General features: G+C 62.5%; 2 protein-coding genes across 2 annotated transcripts; one reads left to right on the forward strand and one right to left on the reverse strand.

The window, feature by feature from the left end:
• The first annotated feature begins 2416 nt into the window (after positions 1-2416).
• RNF223 (ring finger protein 223) lies at positions 2417-5107 on the forward strand. Its single transcript, XM_028108142.1, has 2 exons — positions 2417-2656; positions 4128-5107. Exon 2 carries the CDS (start codon positions 4137-4139, stop codon positions 4863-4865), a length of 729 nt encoding a protein of 242 aa, XP_027963943.1. The 5' UTR covers positions 2417-2656; positions 4128-4136; the 3' UTR covers positions 4866-5107.
• A 1005-nt stretch (positions 5108-6112) lies between these two features.
• LOC114213370 (tyrosine-protein phosphatase non-receptor type 11-like) lies at positions 6113-18404 on the reverse strand. The gene is given in 16 exon segments (XM_088022674.1): positions 6113-6793; positions 6905-7050; positions 7052-7224; positions 7311-7378; positions 7487-7641; positions 8407-8538; positions 8830-8985; positions 9410-9489; positions 9749-9845; positions 10007-10120; positions 10320-10412; positions 10491-10677; positions 11330-11456; positions 11459-11532; positions 12595-12717; positions 18330-18404. Coding segments are annotated over 16 exon segments (2040 nt in total). The 5' UTR covers positions 18344-18404; the 3' UTR covers positions 6113-6492.
• Between the last annotated feature and the right edge of the window lie 682 nt (positions 18405-19086).

Consider the following 19086-nt stretch of genomic DNA (forward strand, 5'->3'; position numbering starts at 1 on the left):
TTAGGCCCAAACAGGCAGGTGGGGCACCTGTCCCCTTCTGACCCCCACCATGTCAACTGCTGTGGGGCTCCCCCACACCCTCGGAGGGGAGCGTGCTATGGGGGATGGGCGGTTGGCACAGTCCTGGGCTCACAGCCGGCAGTTCATTCGTTCATTCATTCATTCACTCAGCACTAGGAGAAGCACCGAGAGCAGAGGTCGGAAGTCAGCAAGAGGAAGAACGGCGGCCTCAGGAGGCGGGCGCACAGCGGAGGGCCGCGTGGGGCCTGAGGAGGCGATGTGAGGGCAGATGTCCTGGCCAGGAGCTTGGGCACAAGACCGCAGAAGGAGCTGGCCACAGCGAGATGGGGAGGGGACACCAGTTGACCTTAGGGGACCTGGCTTTCCGTCCTGGGCATGGGAGGGGCAGGACTGGCTGAGTGCACTGGGTGTCGCGGCAGGGCTGCCTCACGCCCGTAGGGCAATGCTGAGCCTGTCCAGAGCCCGGGGCCCGGTCTCTGCCCGCGCCGGGTTCACAGCCTGCATGTGTCCCCGTCTCTCCCGTGTCATCGTCCCCGGCTGACAGGGGGGGCAGCAGAACAGCTGACAGGTCACCCAGCACGGGGCAAGCACAGGTGGGGGGCTCAGCCCTCACACCCCCAGGCCACCTGGGCCCCAGGCGAGCCCTGAAGGGCCTCTTCATGCAGTGGCCATCCTGTGTGTCCTTGGCAGCACTCGGGGTTTGAAACCCGTTCTGCCCAGTCCTGGGGTGGGCATAGCCAGAGTGGGCCTTGGGGACACAGTCCTCTCACCTGGCCAAGGACAACTTCTGTGTCCAGCCCAGAACTCCTGGGTGTCTGGGGGACTCAGGACCCCCACATCTCAGAGCCATGAACGGACAGGGGTGGGGTGCTCACTGGGGACCTTGTGTTCTCTGCAGCCAAGTCCCAGGGCTGTGGGGTCACACACTGAAAGCCATGCTCCCCTCACACGTGTGTGTGCACCTGCACCTGAGTGGACACGTTCATGCTCAAGCACAGGTTAACCTGCTGGTGCGCGACAGCCTCTTACACGGGGTACGTGTGCACCCACACAGCACGGCTGCCCACCGCCAGGAGGGAGGATGAGCTGGTGTGTGGGGGCAGGTGGGTCGCCGGGTCCAGAGCCGCCAAGATCCCAGTGCCGGGGGCTGGGCGCTGCTCCCGTGCAGGAGGCCTGGCTGCCGCCCCAGACAGCACATTCCTCAAGTCTTCCCTGTGCCTCTGGGCACTGACTTGTCCACTGAGGAGGTCAAGTGACCTCAGAACTTGGATATTCCCAGGAGCCCTCGGGAGGGTGTTCTCACAGCAGAGGCACAGACAACACTTCCTGGAGGCAGCATGTGACCCCGAGTCACGATCCCCTTGGGAACCAGAACCCTATCACGCACAAGCTGGGCCTGGCCCACAAGGCAGCTCCCCACACTGAGCACCCAGCCCCCTTTCTGGGTCCCCACCACCTCTTTGAGCACCCCCTCCCCTGGCCGTGAGCTGGATTCTCTGGTAGGCTTCCCACTGTCGGAACAGCGGCAACATGGCTGTGAGGGGCACAAGCCCCAGCCTCAGCCCCCACATCCTCCGTCCAGACCCCCTGCCTTAGCCCCAGGCCTTTGCATAGGCTGCTCCTGGGGCTTGCAAGGATCCCACACTGACTGGCGGGAGCCGTTACCCCTTTGCCCAGGAAGATTTCCGGACCCCCTGGCTGTGTCGGGGGCTTCCTTGGGCTTCAGTGCCCCTGCCCCATGTGTGTAACTGAGGGTGCCCCCAGCAGACACTCACCCAAAACAAGTCCTGTGGCTGGTCTGATCCCTGACTCACTCTCACCCCGACTCCACCCCTTGGGGGTGCCCAGCCCTGACCTCTCACCCGACTCCCTAGACCCAGAGCAGGAAGTTCCCTCGTGTGGTGGACTTTGGGGTGGCACACGCATGTAAACAGGCTGTGTGGATGAGGTGGGGGGTGACAAGCTAGGCTGAGACTGGGGGTGCTCCTCGGAGGGGCCCTTCTGGGAGGCCCACCTGAGCACTCAGGTGCCACTGGGGCCTTAAATAGGGTTAGTGAGCGGATCTGTTTCTGGAATGGCTGCCCCAGCAGCCCAGGGGCTGCCAGGGGGAGGTTTTACCCAGGACTCCAGCACCCCAGACCTGCCCAGGCTGTGGAAACCCACACTGACCCCCCAGCCTCACCCCAGGCTCTGATGTCTCACCTCTGACTTCCTGCCCTCCGCTGCCCAGCCTGCCAGGGTGAGGACGGGAGGCCAGCCAGTCCCGAAGGCCCCAGGCCACGCCCCCGGCCTATATGACTTCGAGTATATAAATACACCTGCCGAAAGCTGACACCCAGAGAACTCACACCTGCTCCGGACAGGGCTCCGCGTTTGGAAGAGCGCACGCATCCCCCTGAGCCCCGCTTGCCTGAGACAGAGCAGAGGGCACGCCTGCCAGACCAGTGCCCCCAGGAAGGACAGCTGCTGGTAGTCAGCCCCGTGGAGGGACACCTGCCAGGTGAAGCACAGGTGGGCCCAGCCCAGAGAAGAGGGAGCGAACACAGCTGGACAGGAGAGCTCGGAGCCTCACAGCCTGGTGGTGGCTAGCCAAGAGGACCATGCTCAGGCCTTGCTGACGACCCCCGGCCACCAGGTAAGGCCAGCTCAGGCACTCCCCTCTCACTTGTATAAGCTCAGGGTGGGGTGCCTCTGAGGAGGGCTGGGACCTCAGTGCCAAGGGACTGATGGTGTGGGGCATACGGGCCCGGAGGAGGCTAGCCTGTGGTCGCCCCCAGACTATGCTGAGGCTGCTGCCTAGCCTGCGGCCACCATTGTCCCCAAATGTGGTGACATCTCATGTTGCAATGCTGGGAGCACCCGTGACATCACAGTGGTGTCACTGTGACTCACGGTGGTCAGAGTCATCATGCAGCAACACCCAGACCTTCACGACACATCACCACAAAGTCATTGCACTCGCCCACCGGGACTAACCAGCAAGATAGGGTCAGGGTCACCTCTGGGGGGTCCTTCTGGGCTCCATGGGGTCTGTCCACTGTCCTCCTTACCTGTCCTCCCCCAGGCGAGACCCATGTGGCAGGGCAAGGGGCAGGGCCGGACAGGGCCCTGGTCAGCAGGCAGGTCCCGTGAGCCTTGCCAGGGAGACAAAGGCAGGGTCTCCTGTGGAAATGGGAGTGGGTCAGGAGGACGGCAGCCGTGTGACCCTGCAGGGTGGTGGTCGTCCCGGAGGATGGCTGGGGCTCCTCAGGCTGAGGTGCACTTCTAGGTCCTGAGGGCCAGCAGCAAGCCCGCATCACCAGCCAGACAAGCTGGCCCTACCGGTACGGGCGAGGCTGGGAAACAAAGCCTCCTTGGGACACCGGCCCCCACCCCTGTTCAGGCCCTCCTCGACTTCCCGCAGCCTGCCAGCTCACCCTGGCCCCCAGACGGAGTCCTGACCCTCACCCAGCCAGGCCTGGCACCCCACCCTCATTCAGCTGCCTGAAAACTGGGTGTGTACCAACCACATCAGGTGCCCATGCTGGGATCCATGTCCAAACCCACTTCACCCGACCCAGAGTCACACTCCTCCAGGGAGAGCCCAGGTCCTGCTGATCTCTTGGCCAGGTGACCCCAGCTGGTCACCCCACCCTCTGAGCTGCCTTTTCTGTGCTGTGGCTCTTGTGTGTCCCGTGACCTGGGCCCGGCCTGGCAGAGCCCGGACGTCAATAGCAACTATTGTGGGCTGTTGTCGTCGACTTTATTTATGCCCAGGTGGCACTGCCGGGTAGGACAGGCCCAGCAGGAGGTGTCCACTGAACGGTCAGCACGACACCCTGGTGCACATGGCCTCCGTTCTTAGACCCTCCTTAGAGCACCCCCGGGATGCTCACCCCTGTCTTGGCATGTGAGGAGGTGGGGGGGGGGGCAGGCTTACAACTTGAACAGAAAGACCTTGACTCTGGTATAGATGGGACTTTCCCGAGGTGCCCACAGGTGGGCAGTGTCCTTCCAGAGATCTTTGGGGCTGGTGCTGCGCAAAAGAGACACAGGGTGAGAACAGCAGACTGTGCAGAAAAGGGGCAGCCTGCGGTCACTCACAGGGCTCTCCATTTGTCCCACAGCTCAGAGTCATGTCGTCAGGCCAGCAGGTGTGGCATACAGCCACGCCGGCCCCCGGTCGGCCCAGCCCTACAGCCACGGTGCCCAGGTCCCCCAGCACCCCCGGCTCAGAGAAGGTGGCCTCCCCACTGGAGTGCTCCATCTGCTTCTCAGGCTACGACAACATCTTCAAGACGCCCAAGGAGCTCTCCTGCACACACGTCTTCTGCCTGGAGTGCCTGGCACGGCTGGCGGCCGCCCAGCCAACAGGCCGGCCCGGCAGCGAGGCTGTGCCCTGCCCGTTCTGCCGGAAGCCCACGGCTGTGCCGGCTGCCGGGGCCCCCGCCCTGCGCACCAGCCGCCAGCTGCAGGCCAGGATGCCGGCACACCTGCGTCGGGAGGAGCCCGTGTGGCTGGAGGGCACTAAGCTGTGCTGCCGCCCGCCGCCCTCCACACCCGGCCTTCCAGCGCCTGGCTTCGTGTGTGTGGATGTGGGCCTGAGCAAGCCTGCGGAGCCCACTGCACCCACACCCGCCCCGCGCCCTGCCCGCCGCCAGGGCCGTCTGGCCCGCTGCTGGGCGCGCTGCAGGGACTGGAGGCGCGTGGCGCTGGTCACGGCCCTGCTACTGGTGCTCTCCTGTGTGGTGCTCTGGCCCGTGCAGTGCGCGCTGAAGACTGGGAACCTGCACTGCGTCCCCCCGCCCTCTGCCACCATCACCAGCGCCGCTGCCTTCTCTCCTGGGCCCTTGGCCGACCGCTAGGCTCAGTCACCCCTGCCCCAGCTCCAGGTGTGGGTCCCTGGCCCACAGTTTGGGTCACAGGTGTGGCAACCCCAGAGGGGCCCCAACATCTCTGAGGACCCCATATACCCATTCAGCTAGCCTTCCCCCTACTCTGGGGGGCTGGATCCTGATGGCACGGACAGAAGGGTCCCTGAAGCTTCCAAGAATCACAGGCTCCCATGGGTCCCAGAGACCACCTCCCTAACCCCCCATCACGGAGAGACAGCCCTGATGAGGCCCCCTCTGTATTCACTGTGAATTACCTGCATTAGCAGCCCTTTGCTGGGAAGGGATGGCACTCACCATCTTCATTTTATTTTCACATTTCACCCACGGCTCCTTCCCCAGGCCCCTTCCCCAGGCAGGGCTGGCCCCTTCCATCGGGTCGGGGTGCTAATCCTGCCCTCTGACTAGGGGGACAAAGGGCAGCAGCAGGAGGCCCAGTCCTCCAGTGCCCAGCCTGAGCTGCACATTTTAAAATAAATTCTTTTGTAGCCACATTTGATAAGGGGTCCTCTGCCTGTGTGCCCTCCTCGCCACGCCACTGAGCCTCTCCCTCCCGAAAAGCCACGGTCTGCCCCTGTCTCACTCCCACTGGATTGAAATCCCAGCAGCCTCTAGGGCAGATAGCCCCCAGGTTCTAGGGTGTCCAGCTCCTGTTCCCTGTGGGCTGTGGATAGGCTGGAGCAGTCCTGCCCCCCTCCCCCAGGAAGATGGGGAGGGCAGCTGGAGCAGGGTGGGGTGGGCAGGAAGGGGTGGGGCCTTGGCCCGGTCCAGACCCCTCCTCCAACACGCCCGAGCTGGACCCCCCAAGAAGTCATGATTCCACAGCCCTGCTGAGAGTCCTGACAAGAGGGCCACAGAACCCCAGGACTGACTCTCTGCGAACCAAGGCCTAAGGACGCACAGAAGCAGAAGTGGTGACAGCCAGTGTGTCCTGAAGATCCTGCAGACCTCCAGCAGATCCTCGCAGGGCCAAGTGCAGCGGCTCGAGGGATGGGCAGGAGTCCTGCCAACCCCCACTGGCTTCTGCTATCGATCCCAGGAATCTTGCACCACCAGTTAGCATGGTGAAGCGAGGCCAGGCTGGTTCTGGCTCCCCAGACTCCTCACCCCTCACCTCGAGGTGGGTGGGATGGCTGGGCCTCTGGCTGGGCTGGGATGGGGAGGGTGCTCAGGGAGACCCTTGGGAAGCTGGGCCCCAGACCCCAACAAAGACACAGAACTGAGAACGAGTCATTTTATTGAGGGTACCACAAAGCCACAGGGCCATCCGCGATGGGAGGGGCACAGACTACATGCCAGTGACGGAACACCCGTCACACACCAGTCATGCACACACGTGAGCCTCACCCAGGCACACGGGGTCGCTCACGTGTTCGCAGGAGCATCTCACATGCACCTGCCCTGTGGGCAGCTCCAAAGCAGGGGTGGGTGCCTAGGATGGGGGTGGGGCAGGCAAACACTGATGGTGGCTACAGTCAGGTCAAGCACAGACTGGCCACTCATGACATACGTGGTCACTGTATTGTGCGGGCCATGACTGGTGGCCTCCCATACCGAGAGACAAACCACAGCCCTGAAGCCCTGCCTTCCCGCTCCTCCGTCACCTGGGAGCCCCAGAAGGGGCAGGGACAGTCGGGTCTCCCGACTGCCCCTCCCCATTTCTAGGCGTCCAGGCCAGGTCAGGAGGGACCCCTCCCCCGGCACTCAGGGACAAGCTCCAGCCTGTATGTCCTAAACACAGTCCTGAGGAACGCCACGGCCCGCCTTTCGGGCTCCCAGCCTCCAGTGTGGCTCCGGCCCCACCCGGGGCGCGCGCACGCGGAGCCCCCGCACTGCGCGGGGTCCCCCACCGCGCGAGGCCCCGCAGGTTCTCGTACTCGCCGCCGGAGGCCTCCGGGGTCCTGCGGGCGGAGACAGGGTTAGGCGGGCGCCCACGCGGGATCCCGCCCCATACGCTGCCCGCTCCCGACGGGGACCCCGGCCCGGTCCCGCTCCCCGACGACCCTACTCACGCCGCCGGCGCCCGAGACGACAGGGGTCCAGCGTTGCGGCCGGGGTCCGCCGACCCGATGCCCACGTCTAGATAGTCGCGCCCCTCCCGCGGCTCGCGCTGGGAGGAGGACCTGTCGGTCACCATGTGGCGTCCGCGCGAGCCCCCCGCCCCAGCCCGGCCCCGCCCCCACCTGCTGGCGCAGACGCTGCTGCTCGCCCTGGATGTACCGCTGCAGCGCCAGGTACACGGACTTGTACTGCGCCTCGGTCTGCACCATCCCCGAGCGCTGCCGCCGCACCAGCTGGATCGTCTTGGGAACGTCGATGTCGCAGTCCAGACCTGGGCACGAGCGCGCTCAGGGCCGGGCGGGGGCCGGGGCTAGACGGGAGGGGCGGGGCCGGCAGGGAGGGGCCCGGGCGGCTCACCCTGCCGGCGGAGGAGGTCCACCAGGATGTCAATCACGATGATCGTGCCAGTGCGTCCGATGCCGGCGCTGTGGGGACCGACCAGGAAGGAGGCCTGTGGCGAGGTTAGGCGAGGAGGCCGTGGCCCTGCCCGGGGTTGCACCTGCACTGCCCGCCCACCCCGTCCCCGATCGCACCTGCAGTGCACCACCATGGGTCCGGCCCCTGGCATGCTGCTCTGGGCCCTGTTCACCTCCTCCAGGAAGCCGAGGACGCCGGACGGCTCGGCCGGGACCCGGTGGTCTGGCCAGCTGAAGTACTGGTAGTGCTTCACTGTGCGCGGTGGCTCCTCCTGGGCAGGGTGGGTTGGTGAGCGTGAGCCGGGCCAGTCTGGGCAGTTCCCAGGTGGGGCCAGGCCGCAGGGTCACAGTGGAGCTGCTGTGAGCCCCACGGTAAGAGGGGCAGGGGGCATGAACCGGGAGGAGGCAGGCAGAGTTTGCCAGAAGTTGTGACCAGCAGGGTCAAGGCCGGGAAGGGGATGGGAGGGAAATACGGGATCCAGAGCTTGGGGGCTCTCAGATAGCCCCAGGTGGCTCAGACCCCTGGGGAAAGGAAGAGGGAGCAATGGGGTGAGGGGGCAGGTTTCAGGGACAATGGCCTCTATTTGGGAAGATTCAAGTGTGAGGGCCCTGCAGGGCCCCCCAGGTGGTGAGACATAAGAGACAGGGTGGGGGTGGGGGACATGGGAAGGGATCTGTTCCTGCCACAGAAACAGGTACCACTGGCCTACGAAGGACCTTGAATCTGCTGAGGTGGCCCAGGGAGAGACTAGGGAAGGAGAGGCCATGTGGGTGTGAGGCCACCCTGGAGCCAGGCAGATGGGACCTGGGGCCTGGGGTTGAGAATGTGGCCTGCCTGTGAGCACGGCCCAGCAGAGCCCAGGCCGGGACTGTGCCCACTGGGTTAAGGGACATGAATATACCACTGAGGCCAATGGGATTGGGTGGAGCCACGAGGCAGGGGGCAGCACAGGACTTCCTCACCCCCAGCACAGACCTGGGGACTTCCTGACTACTGTGACTCTGGCCCTCCATGTCTTGTGGCCCTCTGGGCTCACCTGATCTGGCCGCCACACCTGCAGTTCCCGCACACAGTAGCCCTGGGCCTGGTACTCAGCCAAGTTGCAAATAAGTACACGGCCATATTCTTGGCTGCCATGTCGCTCTGGCCAGTACCGGAAACATTTGTTCTGGGAGGGAGGGTGCATTGCATCAGTTGTGCTGGAAGACCACCAGCACCCTTGCCCCTGTGCCCCGTGGGGACTCACACATGCACATGCATACACAGGGGCTTTCCAGAGTCCCTCCCCCTCCCACAACACACACAGGCACACACACACACACACACACACACACACACACACACACACTTCCCCGCCTAGCATCCCGAAGGCTAAAGAAAAAGCAAGGCTGGGCCAGCCACCAGCACAAATCCACATGAGCACATGGTGGGGAGGGGGCTGTCAAGCCCAAGCTCCTACCCGGCCTCGCTCCACCTCTCTTGTGGCCATGATAATGACCCGCGTGTTCTCCTGGTGCACCATCGCCCAGAAGGCAGCTACTGTGGTTTGCAGACAGCCCTGGGTGGCGATGTACACCTTGCCCAGTCCATGACCTGGCTTCTCCTCTGGATCACTCTGTAAGGGGGTGGGGGCCGGGGGTCCATTGTTTCCAGGATTTAAAATGCCAGAGGACAATGCAAGTCTATGCAGATGACATACAACGTAGCACCAGGTGGCTCACAAACAAATGATGTGCAAAGCAGCACCAGGTGGCTCACACACAGCCCCTCCTGCCCTAGGCTAGGGAGGAGCTTAGGACCAATATTTAGTGCAGCCCACTCTGAGGGCTCCTTGGAAACCTCCACAGCCCCTCTCCCCCAACAATGTGTACTGTCCTGCCAGGGCCCATGGATCATTGGGGCACCTGGATCTTCCCGGGCCTGCCAGCAGGAGCTCCAAGTTCATAACGGGAGATAGGGTGACTGGTATGTGGCCAGGCTCGAGGTGTCCATGCTAGGCTACACAAGCAGCTGACCACACCCGTCTCTCACACACCCACCCTGATATAGTTGGCGTTGATGTAGTTGGCACCAGGCACACTGTCGTCCACATCATGCAGAGTGACACGGGTGGTATCAACTGGGAAGCGAAGATGCTGCTCAGGTCTCGAGGGGAGAGGGAGGAAAAAATGGACCTCACCCGTCTCCTTGCCCGCAGACCCCATGGTGAGCAAGATGAGGGAGGAAGGGGCCCTGAATGCGCAAAAGGGGAAGTCACCCCAGTGGTGGGACACAGCACCCTGCCTCAACCTCCACAGGCCCCTCCTTGCCAGATGGGCCCCCACATGTAGCGGATGGAGCCCTGGCTCCCCAACACGGCCCCCCCGCCTGGCCCTCACAGGGAAGGATGTTCTTGTAGCGATTCTTGGGCTTGTTCTCCAACCGCTGCCCCTCCTTCCGTGGATACAGGAGCCGACATTCCTGCTGCTGCAGCATCTGGTTGGGGGTGGGGAGCTTCAGCCTGTTGTCCCACACTTTCCCAGAGCCTTCAGTGACCATCCTACCTCCCCTAAACCTCACCCCTCTGCTGGGCCTCGCGCAAGCCCCTAAGGACGGGAGTCTGTGGGAGAGTGAACAGTGGCGAGGGGGGCGGGCACCTCGAATTCTTCCCAGAAGTCCTGCTTGGCCTTCTCGCTGGCTTCAGTGGCCCTGCTGAGCTCTTGTACTCGGCTCTCGATGCTTGCGGCATTGATCCTCGTGGCCTTGAGGGGCTGGCCGGGAGAGGTCTGCGTCCACACTTGACAGGGTCCAGCAGACGCCGCGGCGCCTTCCCCCAGGGGGTTTCCCTAGGCCACCCCACCCCAGCACTGCCTAGCCCCTTTTCCCTGGGTCCCGATGTCCCTTAGGCCGTCCCCACCCCAGGCGCGAAGCTCCCTCTGGATCCCAAGGGTCACATGCCTCTGGGCATACCTGCTTGAGATGCACCACGATCCCTGACTGCTCCACCAGGTCTGTGAGGGTGTCGAACTGCTCCCCACCTCCCACGTCATACTTCCCATCCGGCTGTGGGGGCCACAATGAGGCGCCTGGCCACTGCCTGCCTCCCCTGAGTCACACCCTACACCTGCTGCCACCTCCCACCTGGAAGTGGACCATGACGTGTGTGACCCGCGGCCGGCGGTCAGCCTTGTCTGGCTGCTGTGTGAGCACAGACAGAACCAAGTCCCCCGGTTTGCTCCGACTCTCCCGCACCAGGAAGGTACCCGGACGTCCTTTTTCCATCAGCAGCTGCTCGGCCTCCTTGCCAGACAGGTGCCCATGGTACCACCTGGCCCAGCGTGGTGGGGGTGGGGTGGGGGAGCCCAGGTGAGCCTGGGGGCCATGGCCTGGCCGGGTGAGGGGACACAAACCCACATGCAGCCAGAAGGCTCCAAGACAAGACACAGACACAGAGAGAAACAGACGGACCCACCCAGATCTCAAGGGTCCGGGCAGTGCCCTCACCCAGGCCAGCCTCAGTCGGCCTTGCCCGACTCTCTGATTCTCCCCCTGCCCAGGAGCGGGCAGGCTGGAAGCAAGACAGGCGGGCCCTGCAGGGCCGAGGGTGGCCACCAGGTGGCAGTCTGGTCCCCAGAAAGGAGGAACAGGGCCCCCTTCTCAGAAGAGCCCCACAACCCCTCCCTGGCCCATGCAGCTTTTTCGGGTCTCGGCAGTGCAGGCAGGGAAACTGAGGCTGGAGAAAACTGCTCACCGGAGTCACCAGGCAGGAGGGTAGGTATAAGGCTGGCTGCAGGGCTCCTGCTGCACACTTTCACCCTTGTGGCCAGTGCCCCAGACCTAGAGGAAAGGAGGCCCCAAGCCCCGGGTAGGGGGCATGCAGGACACTCCCTCAACTTTGCTCTAGCTGTGCCCAAGCCTGACCCTGAGCCACGGACCCTGGCATGCACATGGTCACACACATGCAGGCGTCTGCAGCTCACCGCTCGGATACGGGGTCCTGGCAGCCCGGCGGGTGCCGGAGCTCAACTGGGGCCCCGCTGCGCTCGCGGAGCAGCGCCCCCTGCTGGCCCGTGTCGTGCTGCACCAGCTCGGCGAGCGTTGCGAACTCTCCCCTCCGTAGAGATCGTAGTAGTAGTCGCCGCCTGTGTTTTGGATCTTGATGTGGGTCACCTCATCGTGGCGCCTGGAAGGCAGGTGCACCAGGCACTGTTGTGGGGGGTGCTGCTCCCACCAACCCCTTCTTCCCATCACCACCCTCAGGTTCCAGAGCAGTCCCAGAGCTTTTCCTGCCCTGATGTCTCTGCCCCTGCCCTTCCCCTGCCAAGAACAGCCAAGGCCCTGCCCCATCAGCCAGTGTGAGAGTCCCACCCTGGGCGATGGGCATCCCCCCCCACTGCTCCCCCTGTGAGGTCAGGACTGGACTTGCAGACCACAGGCCTGACTCTCCATCGGCCTGGAGGCGGACACCGAAGCAGCCCTCCGTGATGGGCTCCGCCGCACCGCAGACGACCTGCCTGGGAGCTCCTGACGACCAGCAGCAGGGCCCTCAGGATAGCTTCCCCAGGCCTCACAGCATGGGAAGCTATCAGGAAAGCCCCAGGGGAGGACCTCAGCCTCTCCAAAGGGAGAGAAGTCCATCCTGAGGGCTAACCTCAGTCCCACCTGCTGCCTCAGCTTTAGCAGAGACTGGAAAGACCTAGAGGCCTTCTGAAAGCCCGCTCCCCAGATCACCACTCTTTCTCACAGGCTGGCCCCTTCCCATCTGGGCCCACACGGATCTGGCTGTCCACTGTGCTGGTTGCAGCGCTTCCCCATCCCTCCTCCCTACACAATGGCCCTGTCATGCCCTCGGGCCGGACCCCCAGTGGGCAGCATCCCCAGGAGATGGGATCCTAATGACAGCCATTGAGGCCCCCTGTCCACCACACCAGACTCCTCAGAGGGCAGGGGGGAGGTCCTGCCAACTCCCTACCTCACTGAGCCCTTCTAAATGATTCCCTCCTGTCCAGAAGCCACTTGGTCAGGAATGCCAGATTTCCACCCACCCTTGCCAACCTGGTGGCTCCCCACTCCTCACAAAACCCAGATTCTTAGATGTCCAGCCCCCAGCAGGGATCCTCACTTCCCAATGTCCTACACCCCTCTGGGAAGACGGAGAAGACCGATCCCCACCTGTCCCCCAGCCTAGGGTGGAGCCTCAGGCCTGTCCACACCTGGCCGCAGCACCCACCCCCCCTTCACCCACCTGACAGACAGTGTGAAGCCCCTTGGGCAACTCTTGCTGGGTCTTGCCAGGAAGCTCCCATGCTGGCCCCTGGACGGGAGCAGCTTCTCGGCCTCAGCTCCGCTCATGTTGGGGTGCAACCATCTGGAACGAGGACCACAAGCTGGCAATCCCAGAGAGCTGGGGTGACACTGAGCATACTCTGGGCTCCCCCCCTGAAGTCCTGGCCCACACCCAGCCTCCACCGATGGGGCCTGTGGTGGGCCCCATGCTTACAAGCTGCCATGGGCAGTGACCACTGGGTCTGAGGTCTGTGGGGAAGGAGGTGGGGCTGTAAGGCCCCAGGGACACAGATGAACAGAAACCTTCCTGCCGCTGGGGGGGTGGGTGGGGGTGAGGGGGACAGACAGCCTCCAGCACCCCCACACAGCCACCATCAGGAACCTCACCTCACACTCTGTGCCTGGTCCCTCTGGCCCTGCATCGCAGGGCATCGCAGCTTGGCCAAAAGCACTCGGGGTGCCCTAGTGTCACCCAGGGCCTCCTTCCTGCCCGCAGAGCCCCGTCAGCAGACCCCGTTCTACCCCTCCTGGTGTGGTGTTGGCCACCACCTCCTCTCATGGGGCATGTGCCGCAAGCCCAGGGACTGCCCCGCCCCCATAACGTGTCAGGCACTTAGCCCTCCCAGGGCAAGAGCACATCTTCAGGTTCAGCTCTCCGCCCCACCTGGACCACTCTCCCCGGCCCTGGCTCCACACCCACATGAGCTCACTCACCACAGAGTCGTCGTACGAGCTGAGCTCTGGCCCCCTGGCCCACACTCATAGGGCTGGGAGACACCTCGCACTTCTCATTCTTTATCCCTTATTCGGCTTTATTTTTCTTCATAGTATTTGCCTCCTTGGCATATATGATATAAGCTGACTATCTCCCACTCAAGGATTTAAGCTCCCAAGGGCAGAACCTGTTCTGTGTAATGCAGTATCCCAGGGACGAAAACAGTGCCTGGGTATTAGTTAAGAAGTGAATGAATAAGGGGGCACCTGGGCGGCTCAGTTTGTTAAGCTTCTCACTCTTGATTTCGGCTCAGGTCATGATCTCAGGTTTGTGAGACTGAGCCCAGCGTTGGGCTCGGTGCTCAGGGCAGAGTCCGCTTGAGATTTTTCTCTGTCCCTCTGCCCCTCCCCCCACTTGTGCTCACGCTCTCTAAAATAAATACAAAAAATCTTTAGAAAAAACAAAAGAAGAAGAAGCGGATGAATAAGTAAATGGATGGTTGGGGTACAGGTGGATGGATGGGCTGCCCCTGAGGGGACGGCCAGGGTGGCTGGCAGGTTCTGCCAACTGTAGGGCTTGATACAGGCTGATCCTATTGCTGAAGGACTAGAGGGGGGGCTGCAAGCTAAGAGGGACTGCAACCCTGCCTCTGTCCCCAGCCTTGCCTCCCTGGGACTGTCCCTCTTCACAGCCTCCCCCATGAGGTGGGGGACAGCCCCAGGTTCCCAGAGGGACTGGCCAGGAGGGCCCTCACTCAGGGCTGTGCATGAGCCCATGTCCAAGATCATAACTGCTGGGTTCTTTCCCCTGGTAGCTTTTGCTTCCTCTACTAGGGCAGGAATTTCTGGCCCAGGTTTAAATCTGACCAAGAGATAGGAGGAAGGATGATCCCGCCCTGTGGAGCTCTTTCTAGAATGGAAATCAGATCACGTGTCTAACGCCACCTGGACGCTTCTCCCTCCAGGCCTCCTTTTGCCCCAGGCCTTCAGCCTGTCCTTCCTCCTCCAAGGACCATCTGTGCTCCTAGTCTATACCTGCGTGCCCAGCACAGCAGCCTATAACATGTGTGAAATGTGAATGTAAATGAATTAACATTCAACAAAATCAAAGCCCAGTTCCTTGGCCACACTGCCATGTTTTACTGCTGAGAGCCACGTGAGGCTAGCAGTCTGCTGACAGTGCAGGTAGGAAACATTTCCATCACCACGGCAAGTTCTGGTCTGCACTGGCCTACGCTGCCCATCCTTGCCTGAGTCCTCGCAGATCTGTTTCCCTCTGCCCTCCAGACCTCTGCTCTCAGGGTGCTCATCCGTCTCCGGGGCCCGTGGCCAGGCCTCACTCTTCAGCAGCATCGGACTGACCCAGGCCTCCACTCGGCCCTTCTCCAGAATTCCACACTCCCCTGCTTTTCTGCCTCACCTGGCCAGGATCCTTTGCTGGGCCCTCCTCTTTCTGACCTCTCAATGTCAGAGCTCCTCACCTGTGCTGGCCATGTGTTTACACGGCCATGTGCCTTTTACACCTCTAGCCTCACCTGGGATCTGAGCTTCAAACTCACAGATACTTCTCTTCTTGGCACCTCCATTTGGAAAGGTAACAACATTTCTATCTTAACATTTGCAAAATTTAGAACTGCTGGACACACTCCAAAAGCCCTGCTCTTTTACCCGGTCCCCGCCCCGTGAAGGGGGCCACTGCTCAGGCATAGCTCAGGTCACCAGCCTGCAGCCCCTCGGCACTCTCTTTTCCAGCAACCTCGGGTCCTACCTTCCAAATGCACCCAGAACCAACCCCTTTTGCTGGGCATGGTTCACATTCCCTGCATTTCCCAGCAACCCCACTGCTGCCCCTACCGTGTTAACAGCCCATAGACACACACATACTTTTGTGTTTGTCACCCTGTGTCTTCACTGAGGGCAGGCTCAGATCTGACCCTGATGGCTCCCCAGGGTCCATGTGTTGGTCCAGAGAGGCCTGGAAGCTCAAATGACCTCCCCGGGGCCACCCAGCCTGAGCAACTTGCCTGCTCACACTTTCCCCCGGGGGAATCGGGGTTACCGTCATCCAGGCCCTTCCTGGGCATGTTCTGAGCCTAGTGTTTTGAGCCCTCTCCCATGCTGGCTTGTAGGGGAGCCAGATCTGGGGGCAATTTTTGGTCAAGTGGTCCAGCAGGTAAGGTTGCCAGTTTCCTAGAGGAGGAGATGCCACATGGTGACCTCCAGAGCCAATCACAGGAGAGTAGGCGAGGCCACCAGGAACAGGGCAATGGCTTCATGCTGTCCTTGGACCCATGCTGAGACAGTGTGGGGCAGGGGCGGGGGGGGGGGGGGCGGGGAGTGGAACCCAGAAGAAAGCTTCCAACTCCCCCTCCACCATGGGCCACCTACTCCGCTGAACCACATCCTGTGCCCAGATGCCCCCTCCCCGCCCCCCAGCCACAGTAGTCTCAGATTCCAGTTCAAGATGGGCAATGCCCAGAGTGTGGGGGCAGGGGTGGAGGGTGGAGGCCCAGAATCAAAGCCACAGAGAGGGGTGAAGGGCACCTTGTTGTCCTTTCAGGGACTCTCAATCATACTTTCCATCCCCCTCTCCTCCCCACAAACTGCCACTGGGTCTATCAGGTGGAAATCTCCAGGGGTGGGGCATCCTGAGAGGTTGCAGCCACTCACACCACCACCCTCCAGAATCCCAGGCTGACGCAGGGCCTCACTACCCTCCAACCCAGGCCTGAGGGTGGAGCTGAGAGCCCAGCAGGCCAGTGAGGCTTCCTGCCCCTGGCTGGGGGGGGGGGTGGGAGGAGGTAGGGAGGCTACAGATCCCCATCTCCAATCCCCATACCCCTCTGTGCCAGGGCCCAGGGTCACCTCTGTGCCAAAGAGCTCCCTGCTCTGTGATGGGTCAATGACTCAGCTCTGCCTTGGCGACATGGCCTTGCAGTCCCAGGGAAGGAAGACAGGTAGGGTGAACAGGGCATACTGGGCTCCCAACAGGTCTCATGGCCTCGGCCCTTCGAGGCCCAACTGAACCCAGTCAGTGCTCAGGAGCCCAGGAACAGCCCACCTAACCAATCAGCCTGAACCCATACTGGCCACTGGCTGGCCTAGCTCCCTGTGTGGCCTTGCTCCAACCCTGGAACCTGGGAGTCAACACACCTATACCCGTGATACGGGGGCTGGAGACTCCTGCAGGGCAGACACTGTTGTGATGGTGGGGAATCCACAGGCCAGTGGAGAAGGGTTCCTGGTTGGAATTCCAGGCCTGAGGACCCCAGAGCATAGGCAGTGTCCTTCTCCATCTCCCTGCCCCCAGGCCCCAGGCCCTGACCCTTCTGGCCCAAGAAGAAGCTAAACCAAGGGCCACCTGTCTATATAGAACCAAATTAACCAGAGATACACTGTCCTCTCCGACCCCTGGAATAGAGCGTGAGCCTGAGGGGGCTCTGCATGCCCACCAGCCCACCATGGGACCCAGCCCCCTCCCAGGCATCAGTATCAGTGCACCTACAGCCAGCCCTGCCCCACAGTGCCGCAGGCCCCTGGGAGACGGTGCCGATGGAAGTGCCCATTGGCCCACAAACCACAGGGCCACAGGAAGGGGACTTGAGGTGGGGATGGGCACGGGGATGAACTTCACTGCCCAGGCCTCATGGGGTGTAGGCCAGAGGGGTGACAGTCCAGATGGTCAGCACAGGGCAGGGCAGAGCCTCACCAGGGGCTTTCCCAGGCTGGAGCAAGGTCACGTGCACATGGCACAGACATGGCCTTCTCTGAGGACCAGAACTTGCCTGGGGGACAGTTGAGAGCGAAGCTGAGGGGAGTCTGAGGCGTCATCCAACCAAACCTCAAAACCCCCTCCTCCCTGAATTTGGACTGTTATCGCAGAGAAGTTCCTGAGATCCAACTGATTTCCACTGTTCCTGAGCTAAGAGGGCCTGTGACCTTGACGGAGGCCACTGTGCCTAGCTGCTTCCTCACTACATCCCTCCTAGGGATCCTGGGACCCTCATCACTGAGGTGTTGCTGGTGGGAGACGGGGGGAAGCAGCGGTCTCTGCCTGGGGCTAAGGACCTTGCTCCTTGGGTCCAGAGACACCCTGGGGACCCTGAAGATCAGACCTTGTCCAGCCCCTCACTGATCTAGAAAGTCACTCAGGGTCATAGCATGACCCCTCCTGTGAACTCCTGCCTCACCAAGCCCCCAGGGATATGTGTCTCACACCTGTATGACCCCCCGTGGACATCCACATGCATGCCACAGTCTGAGCTCACACGTGTGTGCGCTCATGCCCAGAGAGCAGGGGTCCAGCAGAAAGGGCAGGAAGGGCCCAGTTCCTGTCACACTTCCCATTTTCCCTCCCCATGGAGGCAGGAAGCTGGTTTGACCTGCAGCTGCCGAGGCCCTCACATCCGTACCAGGGAGCTTGTCCCCTAAACCTGGCCCTTAAGAGGGTCTGGAGGAAAGAGGAGCCCATCTAGAGAGGGCTGGTCCTTGTAGTTAGGGTCTAGGGACCAAGACTAGAGCAGAGGAGACTAGAGCCTGCCCTGAGGGGTCCTAGGGAAGCAAGAGTTACCCCGCACCTGGCAGAACACAAATCCAGTGGCCAGAAGGGAGCCTGGGGCAGGGCAAGGAGTCCAGGGGAGGGAGAGTGGGAGGGTCTGGCTCTGTCCTGACACCTGCTGCCCATTCTAGGCTCCAACCACTGCCACCCACCACCTGCAGGGCATATTCTGTTCCTTAGGGCTAGGGTACCTCTGACCTCCACCGTGGCATCTCCCACCCCCATTAGAAAGATTCCACCGCCTGGGTGAGGCCCGGCCTGTAGGCCTGGGACCCCGGGCATCAGGCCCTAGCTGTGGAGAGAGGTCTGTGCCAGGAGGTCAGGCCTGGGGCCATGTCTCGGCGCTATCCGTCGGTGCCCATGGGGCCCGAAGCACATCTCCAGGGGTCGCGGAGTCCAGCCACCTAGCGGCCCTGGCTCACCTGCGTGAGGTCATGTCTGCTCCGCGCTGGGCGCTTGGCGGGTCCAGGCGGCCGCGCCCTCGGGCCACTTCGAGAAGGCCCCGCCCCCGAGGGCCCCGCCCACTCAGGGCCCCGCCCACCCAGAGCGTAGTCCGGGAGCTTCCTTAAAGGCGCCGTGTCCACACGTCTCACCACCGCGTACGAGAAGCTGCGATAAAAATAACAGTTTTCGAGGGCGCCAAACTTCAGAACCAAGAGATTCACGCGGGCGTCCCGGCCTCGGAGGGCGAGGGCGCGGGGCAGCCGGGACCGAGCGGCCCCCAGCCTGGCCGGCCGCCTCCGCACAGCGGCGCCCGAAGGTGATAAACTGCGCATCAGTCCCACCGCGCGCGTGTCCCAGAGCCCGCCGGCCTTTCCGCATTGCCTCCTTAATGGGAGGGGGGCGGCGAGGGGCTGCGCTCCCTTCACGGGGAGGTGGGGGGATTCGGAGCTACAGGAGGAGACCCCTGGGGGGAGGAGGTGGGAGGATGTGTTGCCCTTGCGATGCGATGACCAGGTAACCACCTCTTACTCTTTCTACATTGGGGGCCTCCCTCCTTTCCGCCCCACCTCTGCCACCCACACTGGACAGTGCCCTCCCTTCCTAAGTGATGCTGTCCCCCCTTCAGCTTTGCTCCTGCTACAGCTGCCCCCCCATCTGCTTGCTTCCTGCCCCCCACTGGCCAAACCACCTTTCATAGGCCAGTTTCTGGGGAGCAGCACCCTAATTCATCTGGGC

The sequence above is a fragment of the Eumetopias jubatus genome, unplaced genomic scaffold (assembly GCF_037043125.1).
Source record: "Eumetopias jubatus isolate StellerSeaLion01/CBP00866 unplaced genomic scaffold, mEumJub1_p1.0 scaffold_4, whole genome shotgun sequence".
NCBI classification, from domain to species: domain Eukaryota; kingdom Metazoa; phylum Chordata; class Mammalia; order Carnivora; family Otariidae; genus Eumetopias; species Eumetopias jubatus.